At 31.1% G+C, this 14,515-nt stretch overlaps 1 protein-coding gene across 1 annotated transcript in view; it reads right to left on the minus strand.

Moving 5' to 3' along the window:
* Positions 1 to 4,602: 4,602 nt before the first annotated feature.
* LOC108912092 (zinc finger protein 143-like) overlaps positions 4,603 to 14,515 on the minus strand; it is a 14,953-nt gene continuing 5,040 nt past the window's right edge. The window contains exons 4-6 of the mRNA XM_018717254.1: positions 6,234 to 6,429; positions 5,946 to 6,154; positions 4,603 to 4,995 (exon numbers count right to left, since the gene is read on the minus strand). Of these exons, the coding sequence (XP_018572770.1) occupies positions 4,801 to 4,995; positions 5,946 to 6,154; positions 6,234 to 6,429 (600 nt within the window). The 3' untranslated portion in view covers positions 4,603 to 4,800. The remainder of the gene's footprint in view (positions 4,996 to 5,945; positions 6,155 to 6,233; positions 6,430 to 14,515) is intronic.

Here is a 14,515-nt window from a genome sequence, read left to right on the forward strand (position 1 = left end):
AATTTTATCAAAGCTGACAAGGCCATTTTTCTCATTTTGTCAACAAAATTTTATAATGAAAATTTCAAATGCATAATCCTGATTGGTACTGTATGTTCTTTGCAGATGTAACTGATTAAATGAAAGAATTTTTTTATAATAATTATTCTTCTAAACTTTTTGGACAGATTGTAATAGTTTGGAATAGCTATACTGTCATAACGTAGTATGCAGATTGCACTGCAATCATTGCAGAGCTAGTGAACTTCAAAATTAGCATATATTTTGGATATTTGCAACAAGTCTACAAAAAAAACCCTATTGAGCAGTTCTCGCCATAAAATACAAATATAGAACACAGAGTAGTTCCGCTCAACTCAATTTTTCACCAATCTTTCCATTTCTCGCGAGGCTCCACAGACGTCACGATTACACCCAGAATCGGCTTAGAGACATCTACGACGATGCAGACAAGCGCGAGACCAAATGATGTGCGCTTGCAACCACAAGAAAAGAACAAAATGGAAATTCACCAATATTTTTCTAAAGTTTATCCGCCAAACTACCCAAATGACACGATTGCTGGCAAGAGTTTCCGTTCCCTCGGATGACCACGACAACGTATGACACTATCTCCACGAGGTCAGCCACGAGTGCAAGGAGTGTCAAAATGTTTTTTTATCCACTTTCTAAAATGTGACAAAAATAATAACATCCTAGGGACTTCAAATTCATATCCCTAAATGACCTTCGGGTCAGTACTAACCCACATCAGTTTCAGACCTTCAACTCCTCAGAGACAGCCGTATTTGCCGAGGACGCAGTTTTCCCGGTTCCAAAATAATTTAATTTTGACGAAACTTGGTGAAAGTATTCCTTTCTGTGTCTTAAATAACCGTAAATCTTTTTAGATTAAAAAATCAAGAAGTTTCTGATATTAATTTTTTTCCGGTCTGAAACACTTTTTTTTTTTTTTCAAGAAAAATTCTACATAGAAAAATCATCGTACAGAGTTCTGCCGGTGATCATTTTTTTGTTTTGACATATACTTTTTGGTGAAATAAAAAAATCTGTAATTACGGTTCAAAAACATCAAATTCATTCAAAAAAGAAAAAATGACTTGCAACAATTAATTTTTCAGTAATTGTTGATAATTAAAATTCAAAAACTGATTAAACCATTCAATTCTACGGAAAAAGTACAAGAAAAATTGTCTCACTGTTTGACCCAAAACTTTATTTTTGTACAGTATTGCTATAAACATCCAAGTCGAATTAATAAAAAAAATATCTATTGGAGGAAGTCATATCAATATAAAAGTCAATACAGTACAAAATATTCAACAATTTTTTTTAATCAATAATTTAAAAAGTTGTACCTAATAAAAAATAATACGAATTTATGAAATGTTTTATTATTTCTAATTAGTATTGCTAATAGTGGTAAAAAAAATTGTTGGATATTTTGTGCAATATTGACTTTTATACTGTTATGACTTCATCCAACAGATATTTTGAGTGTTCAGGAAAAATTTTAAATGATAGCTAAAACAAGCTACAAACTTTTTAAGCGATTACAATAGTAATATCATCTAATTCATAATTAAAAATTACTTTACATTTTATCATAAAAACAGCAGCAACGTATTTAAAAAATTTACCTGATGATGGCCCTTCGAAGACGAAACGTCGGATTGCAAAAATGTTGACACCATTGTATAGGGCGAAAAAAGTGGCATTGTAAATATGCAATTTATTTTAAAATTCGCTTTCAAATAAAGCCAGAAAAAATTTTTTGACAAATTTCGGGTTTTTTCGGATATCTTCAGAACTACACAGAATTTTAAAACTTTCTAAGCGGCATATTGTTAGGTATAAAAAAAACACAACATTTTTCTAATCTGAGCCACCCCATTTCTCTTAAGTTTCCTAGATCCTAATGCTATCCCATCCTTATCTTAGACACACTGTATATCTATGAATTCAACAAAATTTAAAAAAAAATAAGTACACTAATCGATCCTACAGAAAAAAAATAATTTATTTGTTTTATTAATTCACTATTCGGCTTATGTTTATAGCAATACTGTACAAAAATAAAGTTTTGGGTCAAACAATGAGACAGTTTTTTTTTGTATTTTTTCCGTACAATTGAATGGTGTAATCAGTTTTTGATTTTTTTTTAATTTAAACAAATTATCAACAATTACTGAAAAATTCATGGTTGCAAATAATTTTTTTATTTTTTTGCTTTTTTGAGCATGTTTTTGAACTGTGATTACAGATTTTTTTTATTTCACCAAAAAGTATATGTCAAAACGAAAAAAATGATCACCGGCAGAACTCTGTATGATGATTTTTCCAAGTAGAATTTCTCTTTGAAAAAAAAAGTGTTTCAGAACGGAAAAAATGAATATCTCGGAAATTTCTTGATTATAGATATCTAAAAAAATTTACGGTTATTTAAGACACAGAAAGGTATACTGTTACCAAGTTTCATCAAAATTAAATTATTTTTGCGGAAATGAGAAATAAAAAACGAAATATCAGAAAACCTATTTTTCGCATTTTTCTCGGAAATTTTGAGGTTATCTTAAAAAGTGACCTCTACAAAAGTTGAAGATTTTTGCATAATCGACAACTTTTGTATTGGATACTTTTTTGTTTGACGTCAACTTTCGCCAGAAATCCCAATGATACAATTTTCCACAACTTTTCAACCCCCCAAATCAACCCTCCGTCACCACATTTTTTTTTTGTTTATTGTAAGACCCTTTACCATTTCCACTTATAAAAGTCCAGGTAACAATTTTCTTTTTTTTCCCTCTAAATGAGTTATTTCGATCGGTCTAATACCTGGACTTTAAGGAGGCCGTACACTCTCAAATTCAAGTGCTTTTAACCAGTGCAAAATCAGTGATTTTCATACACTAGAGTGACAGACCCGCAAGTGATAGATATATGGGTTCAGTTGAAAACCCTTAATATGAAACATTTAAAGTAAGACAAAGTTTTATTAAAAACGAGTGCCACTGTCCAAAATGGGTGTCAGGTAAAACAAAGAAAAAAATAGAGCGTGGAACATCAACCCGAAGCAAAACTAGAACTCACAATGGAGGAATAGCGAAAATATCCATGTCCTTCTCTGACATCCCTCATGGCTAATGTTAATGGGGAAATTCTCGAGATACTTGGGACCCCTTCATCGGTGAGCAGGTGACTAACGTCCCAGCACAGCAGGTGAAAACGGACCCAAACAGAACTCCACCACGATCTAGTCAGACCGAGCAAAATCTGCAGACATGGCGCCCACCGTGGGGGACAGAATAGACAATCGACCTACCTAAATCCGTGACAATACTTTATCAGGGAGTCATTTCCACACTTTTAAGAAATTTTCCCAAAGAAACAGACAAGAAACAGGTAAGATGTTTTGGGCTCGATTTTAAAGAAAAGTTGAATGAAGATTCTTTGATTCGTTAAGAGATATAAGGCATTTATAATTTTGTAATCTTTTGCGAGATCGAGTAATTTTTTTGTTTGTGCAAATCTTTTATTTTCTTGAAATTATTTTTTATTGTTTTTTTTCAAAGAATTCAATGGTGTACATCAGGTTTTTCTATGAACAGGTATAAACCACATACACATTTAAAAAAAAAATTGAATTTTTTATTAAATTTATTTTCTCGTTATTTTATCATTTTCTAGGTTGAAAAAAATCTCGATTCTGAAAATTTCAAATCGTTACCTATTTTAATTTCTAAAGGTCACTCATAATTATTTTAACTTTCAAAGTAATGTACCTATGTTTTCGAGCGACCTCTAAAAATTAATATCATCGAACTAATATTTTTTTTTTATTGAATTTGATGAACAAAAAAATAGAAATAAATCACGACACTTAAATTTTAAAAAATTAAAAAATTATAAATATTTGATACTCGCAGTGCGGTAGTGAATTTTGCCTCAAGAAATTTTTTAAATGTCTTGTGATTTATTTCTATTCTTTTGTTCATCAAATTCAATAAAAAAAATTATTAGTTCGTCGATATATTATATATATTTTATAGGTCGCTCGAAATCATTTTATGTACACTACTTTTAAAGTTAAAATAATTATGAGTGACCTTTAGAAATTAAAGTATCGATTTGAAATTTTCAGAATCGATTTTTTTTCAACCTAGAAAATAATAAAATAACGAGAAAAAAAAATTTAAATTCAATTTTTGACGATTTTGGAAATTTTTAAAAATCTTGAGCGATCTCTAAAAATTTTTTTTTTGAGCTGATTTTATGAGCGTCTTAAAACATGATAAACTAACATATTTTCACAACACAAAAAAAAATATTCGTTTTTTTTGGGCCACCCTAATATATATTTTTTAACTGTTCTTTACTGTATAAACTTTGATATCATTTGATTTTTAGTAAAAATTTACTCCACACCTTCCAATCATATATTTCACAGCGCAAATTGTATGTTTTATACAATGATTTTAAATCTAATGATTTCTTAGCAACTTCTGGTGTACCTCAAGGATTCAATCTTGGACCATTTCGTTTTATTTATTAAAGGTTTCAAATCTAATTCTTCCTCAACTATTTCTGGTGTACCTCAATCGTAAAAATAATTACGTATCCTTTTCTTTTAAACTATATATTTTTTTATGTTCAAAATCCCAACTATTCAACTGGAAACACTGGTTTATATCAAAACACAATATATGTACTTCACTTATTAAACTACTTAATTTTCATAGAGGTCTACTAATGAAATTTTACATAAAATATACCTATTAATTAATCTAAACCATATCAACATCAATTTATATCAACTACTATTTCAGTACCGTCACTAGCGATGATTATGTTGTGTTTTACTCTCTTATGCAGACTCATGGCCGACTGTTGTTTGAATTTTTGTCCGCAGAAACGGCAACTGTAAGGCCTATCCGTTTGATGTACCATATTGTGTTTGTACAGCGAGGAATATTCGGTAAATCTCTTTCCGCAATCCTAGAATGGAAAATAAAATTAGTTTAACCTTATGATTATAATGTTATAATCATAAGATTAAACTAATTGTAAAACATACAGGGTTTATATTCATTGCCTATTAAAATATTATGCCGGAACAGTCATATACACAGAGTGTCCTAATTTTAGGCTGTCCATTAATCTAAGAAGTTAAAATTAAATAAAATTTAAATATATTTTATTAAATAGATCTTAAGAACATGCATATGTGGAATCTATAATTACATCAAAATGGCAAATTCTGCATCTGCTACAATTTTTTTTAAGGAAACACATTTGAAAATATTGACCATTTTTGAAGTCTCTCATCACATTATTTTCTAATCATATGTATCAAAGTTATTAGCCCTTAAATGGGACAAGAACATTGGCAGCCCCAAGTTTTCTTCCACAATTATAGATTCATCTGATGAATTATACCGGGTGTCCCATTAAAAAAAATACATTTGAATATCTCTTATGTTAAGCGTTTTAATGAAAAAATTCGCATTTTATTTTATTAAACCCTATGGGGGCGGCTGACGTGTACTTAGTCCATAACTTTTAAAAGTTAAGTTGAGACTAGTGAAAAAAGTCCCTTATCAAAAATTCAGAAAATTTCAAAATCTACTAAAACAATATCCATAAAACTATACTGTAAATTTTGCAAAAATTTTGATTATTAAAATTATACAGGATGTTCCAATTTAGAAATTGTTCTTTCCAGCTTGGTATATAAAACACTTCACTAGCCAATTTTTTAAAAATATTTCCCACTTTTGAGGAAAAATGTAAAGATCTGTGCTAAATTTTTTTGTGTAGCCATTTTAGAGTTATTAAAAAAAATCTGATTCAATTTGGCACCATATTTTAGAAACACCCTGTATAAGAACTGTTTACCAAAAAAAATTGAATTAATTTGAATTATTAACTCTATTGTAAGTACGAACCTTTACTTGGCAAATATATGGCTTCTCTCCAGAATGTATGCGTACGTGATTTTTGTAGTTCGTCGATGAAGAAAAGGCCTTTCCACAATTTGGATAATTGCAAGTATAAGGCCTCTCTCCTGTGTGAGACCTTACATGAACTTTTCTAATGTTGGATGTTGTAAATGACTTCCCACAGTACTTAATAGGACACATAAAAGGTTTTTCACCTAAAAAGAATTATATTTTGTCGATGGTCAACTAGACTATAATTATTAATAATACAATTCACAAAAAATATATATATACCTGTGTGAATTCTGACATGTTTTTGAAGATCACCAGATGTTTTAAAAGCCTTTTGACAAATCGAGCAGCTATACGGCTTCTCTCCTGTATGGGTACGTATATGAGCTTTTAAGGAGTAATTAGTAGAAAAGGTTTTGTCACAGCCATCTTCAGTACATGCGTATGGTTTAAAACACAAATGATTTCGCATATGAACCTAAAAGATTAATATAAAAAAAATTTAAATGTTTAAGAGTACATTATATATTTTTTTAGAAAAAGACATAACGGTAACAATATATAAAAATAAGTCACTGTACTGTATAGTTTGTTTCTAAAGTATGTACAGGATGACCCATTTAGATCAGATTTCAGAATACTAAATGTGATAAGACGAAAAAAATGTAACATCGACGCTTTAGTACGAAAACATGTTATCTCAGATTTCGGTTGGAAAACATACTATCTCAAATTTCAGTTGGAAAACATGCTATCTCAAATTAAGCTTGGAAACATGCTGCGACAAAGTTTAAGCTGCTTGCCCACTGAGAAGCGCTGCGAAGCAAAGTTCTTTTGGTGGCACGCTTCTCTTAGCGTGACTTCAGTGGTCAGACTTCCATTTAAAAGTATTGAAGTTTTCTGAGAGGAATAAATTCTCTTCGCTTCGCTTCGCTCTGCTTCTCCTCAATGGGTGAGCACCTCTAGGGTAAATTCGTTACCCGTCTGTTGATAGTAGTTAAGAGAAAATATTTTGTAATAATGCAACCAAGGGATCTAATCAAACAAAAATTCTAATAACACAGAAGTCCCAATTTAATGATTTTCAAGGTGTTTTTTAAATGGAACACCCTGTATATTATTTTATTTTTGGAGTAGTAATAGTGGAATAGTAAGTAAAATTTTATATAGTTTTCGTTAATAATGCCCTAACATCGATATTTTCGAAAATATTTCGACTTTTTCATTACAAACTTGTAAATTACTTATCTGTGACGATAAAGTTCCGCACAATATTTATATTTTTTATATGTTTGGGATACGACTTCGCTACTGATTTTTTTCAATTGCAGCCCCCCATATTTTTGAACAAAATCGAATGCCTTATAGTTTTTTTGAGTCTATTAGGAGTTGTCTGTTTATTATCATTCTACATACCCTTTCCAGTCATAAAGTGCAATAAAATGTCTACTAATAATATTGTAACAAAAGCCGGGTCGCATAGTAATTTATTTGTTAGTTCTGGGAACGGATGGGCCAAAAGGTAAAATATTTCAGTCAACACAAATTATCGGAAAGTTAATGGTCTTCAAGTAGGTAGCGTCGTCCTTCGGAGAAATTTAGCAATATTTTTTAACAAGTTCACTTAAACTGTCAGGGCCATGTGTTGAGCATCTAGTACAAAGACAAAAATCGATATTTCAAATAACGCGCGAAACTACGAGAAGAGCGTAGATTCCAAAGTAGAACTAAATTATATTGTTAAACTGATAATTGATAATAATTGAAAGAGAAAAGGATATAAATTAGCTGGTTTTTTGACGGATTTTCCAAGCTATAAGAGTAGATTAAATGAGATCGACTAATCCGTCCCGTAATTGATACACGGAGTCACTAGAGGAAGGCTAGGGTTACTTGTAAGTAAGTTTAGTTTCAGAATTCTTATATAAATATAAAATTAAGTCAATTAGGTAATTATTAATCTAGTATAGTTATCCAAGCGTCCCGATATTCAGGTCCCCGCCAATAAGACAACCAAAACTTCTGGACCCAAGAAATGGGCGTGTCGAAGCGAGGTGGAATTCGGGGAAGATCTCGAAAAAGTGAGCTCTTGCTTAGATTTCACATTGAGCAGTCGACCTAGTTTTAGATTAGAGTCTCGGGATAGTTAATTAAATTTAATAATGGCTAGTCTTTTCCAAATTTTGCTATAAAGCGCGCATTCCCTGAATCTCGGTACGCTATCGCGTGTCAATAAATTAATGAATAATGTTGCTCGAGCCGTTGTGTTGTTATTTTTGTTTGTTTGCTTTGTTTATTGTTATTAAAACCCTTCCTGGAAGTTTTGGTATTTCCTTTTATTTCTCCAACTTCAGTATCACCCTGTATAGTCAGCCATGGGATTACAGTCCACGTAAGCAATGAATGGTAAGTGCTTGGAATTCATTCTCTGAACATACAACATTTCTAAGTTCCCAAGTATTAATTAAAGTATAATGATAATTATAAACTCCTTTTCGAGAATTAAATAGTAAACTCTTGTGAAATCCAGACTCGTTATGATACCGGTCATAACGAAAGGTAGATGACACAGCCACACACAAAAAAAAAGTTGGGTATACTTTTTATGCGACATATATTTTTCGTAGTAATTTGGCCTCCTGAACACGAATCTAGGGTCAGAATGGGCCCATCACGTCACAATTTTTTCCTAACCTCAAAAAACTTGTGAAAAATAGTGAAAATTGATGAAAATTTACTGGAAAAAATTGGAAAAAATTTATTTCCACATCAAATAGTACATTTTTATGTAACAGACTCTGCTGAATTCAAATCCACTGTCAGAATTGAGCTAGAACGTGTGGCTTTTTTCCTAACCTCAAAAAACCAAGCAGGAATCGCTATTTTCAAATTCTGAGCGGATTTTGACCAGATATTGTATAAAGGGGTTTTTTGGGTCGCTGCTTACGAATATGAATTCACATTGTAAAAATTCACACATCTGAAGTCAGATTTTCATAAATCAAGGTAAAAGATTCCACTCCGTCTAAAAATGTAACTTCGCTTAATAAAATGACTTAAGGACTCTACACATGTAATGATGTGTGATGTGCTTGTTTCCATGGGACAAGACAAAAAAGTTTCTACTTTATTCTTTAATTTATTTAGTCGTGCATGGGCTTATGGTTTTCCAATCAGATTTTTTTAAATACTATGCAGTTTTCCTATGGCATTTAGATGTTTTTATTTCTTAATAATTTTAAAGTTCAAGGAAAAGGACACATTACTGCCACACAGCACATCACTGCATCTGCTTATGCCTTCAATCTAAAAATGTGACTTTGCCGAAAAAATGCCGCCTACTCGGCCTAAAATTATGACTCTGCCTACAAATTTTACCTTGATTTATGAAAATCTGGCTCCAGATGTGTGATTAATGAAGGTGAGATCAACCAGCAATCCTTATGATGCCAAATTTTACTGAAATCGGTGGATTTCAAAAAAGTACACCCGCCATATTGGATCAGCCATCTTGAATTTTTACAATGTGAATTCATATTCGTAATCAGCGACCCAAAAAACCCCTTTATACAAAATCTGGTCAAAATCCGCTCAGAATTTGAAAATAGCGATTCCTGCTCGGTTTTTTGAGGTTAGAAAAAAAACCACACGTTCTAGCTCAATTCTGACAGTGGATTTGAATTCAGCAGAGTCTTTTACATAAAAATGTACTATTTGATGTGGAAATAAATTTTTTTCCAAATTTTCCCAGTAAATTTTCATCAATTTTCACTATTTTTCACAAGTTTTTTGAGGTTAGGAAAAAATTGTGACGTGATGGGTCAATTCCGACCCCAGAGACGTGTTCAGGAGGCCAAATTACTACGAAAAATATATGTCACATAAAAAGTATACCCAAATTTTTTTTTGTGTGTGGCTATGTAATTAAAGAAACAACACCTCAGGCTACAATATTTTCACGTTCAATCTCTAATTCGACTGGAGTAGGACCAGTAAACAATCTTCATCTAGATTCTGTGTTTTATATAAAAAATCTTTCACACAAAATAACTAATGTTTTCGAAAATGAATCAAACATAAATAGCAAATAAAAATATGCCAAGTGGCGCTATGGCAACTTTTCCGAACAAGTTGCACATATTATTTTCTATCACAAGTGCGAGTCGTTATGGGACCTATAGCATAGGGGGTTATATGCATGGAAAGTGCCAGATAGTACAATGGTGTGACGTTACTTTCATAGCGCAACGCTCCAGCAAATAACATCACGTCGTTGTACTATCTGGCAATTTCCATGCACATAACCCCCTACACTATAGGTCTCATAGCAAGCGCGTGTGATAGAAAAGATGATTTTCTTAAATTCTCTTTTTCTTGTAATTATAATTGTGTATTACTATGTATATGCAGACCAAATATCTCAACATCTAATTTCACGTATCATATATCTCTTTAACCATAAAATTAATGTTAAGAATAAGAATAAACGTAATTGTGCTTGGTGCATAAATTATGTATATACCTATTATAAATATTTTCCAATTAATTTAGATGTCATTTATTAATAAACAATGAAACTTTGGTATTCGATGTAAATAAAAATACGTTTTTAACAGTATATACAGGGTGTTTTACAAGCTCTATGACAAACATTTTTTCGTATATGAACATAGGTCCGATATGTTTTTGTTTAGAAGTTACAAACAACCATTTTAAAAAATATAATTTCATATTTCAAACAAAATAGCCTGACAAATAAAAATGATGGTTGCTATAACAATAATAATAATTATTAAATGTATGTTTAAAGATTAAACATTAGTTATCCTTTATTAACCAAATTAACAAATCTAGACTATAAAAATGATGCACTAAAAACTGTGTGGGCAGGTTGATGTTTATTTGGGTATCATTATCGGTATTCTCCTGCTGCTTGTCTGGCGTTCCCATTGGAATACCCATATGCAATGACAATATCTGTATACTTTTCAGTTGTAAATAAATGCTTTTTTTATTTAGTACCTTAACGCTAAGTATCAAATGAATAAACAAAATGATAAATAATAATTATTGTTATAGAAACCATCATTTTTATTTATCAGGCTACTTTGATTTGAAATATGAAATTATATTTTTTGAAATGCTTGTAACTTCTAAACAAAAACAAATCAAATTAACAGCTACCAACTGTCAAAGTTTGTCAGAGTTTGTAGAACACCTGGTACATATTTTTATTGAAAAATAAATATTTAAATGAAAATAATGACTAAAACATATTTTCAATATTTTGTATAGTAGCCCCCAGAAACTATTACGTCGTTTAGTCTTTGCCCCATTGAATGGACAAATGAAGCACAATATTATCTGGGGATGGTGGCCCATCTGTCCTCTATATGTTGCCTCAACATGTCCCCGTGATGGAGGTTGTTTGACAAATCTCGAGTTGTGTGCGCCCAAAGGTTTTCTATACGGTTTAAGTCAGGCCCAGTTGATTCTTTCGATTTCAGGATATTCGGCGGACCACTCTTAACTATTCTTACTGTGTGGACCGACGAATTATCCCGAACAAACTGTACAGGTTGCCCGTCATTTGCAGCTACCAATGGCAATAAATGATTTTCCAAAATATTTATATATCCTCTGGAAGTCAATTTATTGACAATTAACCCTAAATCTCCTGTACCATGTGAAGACATAAATACCCAGTGATATGTCGAAATGTGTCTACTGATCTTTGTCTTGACAACATTTTCTTTCTGCTATCTTGTATTTGCCGTTCTGTAAGCAAATTTCTGTTGATGTTTATTGGACTGAAATGTTTTTTCATCCGAAAAAATTATGTCGGTCCAATTGACATATAAATGTTGAATACCAAACTGCATCCTAGCCGCTGCAAGATCCTCTGTAAAATATATTTTTTTTGCAGGACGATAACACTTGATCCTTTCAGCTGACAAACGCCTTCTGACGGTATAACGAGAGCAATTTAATCCATCTATTTCAGATAATGTTTTGGTTGAGTTTGTTATGGGGTTGCCTCTTACATATCGAAGTATTTTCTCATCTGCCTCAGGAGTTGTGCATTTTGCAAGGCCGGCTGGATGTGGAAACTTATTCGTGTTTCCTTGGGTTTGGAATCGTCATATTCATTTTGTGATTGTATTTTTCTATAATAATAATAATGATAATGATAATTATAGAGAGATATATGATAATACACAATTATTATTACAAGAAAACAAAAAATTAAGAAAATAATCTTTTACATTTATAGTGTATAAAATTATTTATTAATTTTACATTTTTATTTACAATTTATGTGTTTTATTCATTTTTGAAAACATTTGTTATTTTGTCTGAAATATTTTGTATATATGAAATATAAATAACGGGTCATCCTATTTATAAATCATGTTTGATACAGCCTTAAAACTTTAAATATGCAGGTATGTGAATGCAGTGAATAATGGTTAAAAAAGTAAATGGTTTTTAACATTTTATTTTTACAGAATTCCCTTATTTAATCGACATCGTATATTTCTCGCTCGAAAAAATCTCCGATGACGACTGATTTGTATAGGAAACGTAATCAAACCAGCAAAAGCGACATATCTATGAACTCGGCATAAAAAGTACTTTAAGAATATGTATTTTAAAGAAAACGGTAGTAAAAAAATTAAATTGATGATGATTGCAAGAATACGAAATTAAATAATGTTGCTGTGAAGAAATGTCTTTGTTTTTGATCTAACTTTGATAATAAAAAGATAGAAAAAAATAAATTCTAAAATTCAAAAATTCAGTTTTTTCAAAATAACTCCAAAACTAGAAATGCTATTGATTACAACTTTTACACAATTCAACCGACTTCGTATCTCGTACCGTTTCCGAGGTCCTCGTGCATTGCATCGAATATGAAGCACCCTGTATATCGGAAGATAGAGAATTTAATTTTGCATCGCCTGCTTTAAAAAAATGTGTCATTTGAAATACAAAAATTTTCATGGTTTGAAGTTACTAAAATGTAACGTCAAAAACAGAACACTCTAATATTATTGAATTTGTTTTAATTTTACGATGTAGGTCAGTTTATGTTCTTTTTACGAAATCAAGGATTTTATGAAAATTTATTATACAAAAATTTATGAAGATTTTTCTTAGTCATGGGCATTTTCATTAATTATTCAAGATGACTAATTGCTAAAAAATATAATTATATGTATGTGCAAACAGGTCGATTTTGATAATTTTTAAGCTGGGATATGCGATTGTGATAATAATACTTCACTTCTGAGAGATTATAGTGTCAATACACATTCTGATTTCAACATAAATAAGGCGACTGTTTGTGGTAGGGCGCGAGAGAATGAAAGCTTTCCAACTGGTGGTGAGTTTAAGTTGCCCATGATTGTACTACCTTTCACCAATATAATATAATCTATATAAAAGTTGCTTTTTTTCTGTATGCAGCAGAAAATATAAACTTTTAAAATTTTCACCTTTATACGAGAGAAATTATTACTAAATTGCCATAGAGTATTACTTATATTTATTTATATTTGTAAATTTACATTAAGATACAACATTGCTCCAATTTCCTTATTTAAACCGTATCACTGTCCGTATGGACTGCCAACTAGTTATAAGAGGCTTTGGATATTTTGTTTGTGTCAAATTTCTTTCGACTTAACGTTATTAAATATTGTTACAACGTCACTTGAAATAAAAGTTTATTGTTCGTTGTTTAATTTTTAGTTATTTCTAAGGTAAACATTAATAAAATAAACAATTTCAAATATTTCTTAAATATATTACTGCTCTATAATCAGAGGTATGATTAACAGACGGCGCCAGAGCCTCGATTTTATAGTATTTATTTTTCTGGTTTTGTTGGTGTGCCACAACAATAACTTACTCATCCCCCCTCCCCAAATTCTCCTAACAAACACACGCTAAATACACTTTCATACAAAGGTCTATCTTAATCTAGAAGTGACACTCCATATAGTAATAAATAATAATAAATAATGTCAAACTAAAAGATTTTTGAACGAGTGTTCGACATAAACAAAATTTCCAAAATTGTAGCGACATTTCTATGAATACTAACTTAAACCAATTACTCCAAAATTTGCCACCTGGTATATTTTGCACAATTTGTGTTAATTTTTAGACATGAATCAGATCTAGCTGAACTTTCTTGCCTTTTTTTATTCTAATAAAAAAATATTCGCTCTAGCTATACTCCACGATCGAAATTATAGAGTGATTCATCGCTAACTTTTGGACTAGTAAGGGGGATGAAGCGTGCCGGGAACGAAAATCCATTGGCGTGTCTGCGTAAAAGGCAACAAGATATAGAAAATAATGGAAAAAGATAATAAAACATAACATCTAATATTTTTTACGGTTTGCTATAACAGGCACTTTGATCCATTTGAATCATTACAGCATTTTAAAACGTCCCAATTGTGTTTTTTTAATTTATAAATTTATTATAGCCATGGAATTAGACCCCTCGTCTACGCTTATGCTATGACGTTTCTCAGGACGGGTTAAATCAA

This window comes from Anoplophora glabripennis, unplaced genomic scaffold, assembly GCF_000390285.2.
Source record: "Anoplophora glabripennis isolate ALB-LARVAE unplaced genomic scaffold, Agla_2.0 scaffold778, whole genome shotgun sequence".
Taxonomy (NCBI): Eukaryota; Metazoa; Arthropoda; class Insecta; order Coleoptera; family Cerambycidae; genus Anoplophora; species Anoplophora glabripennis.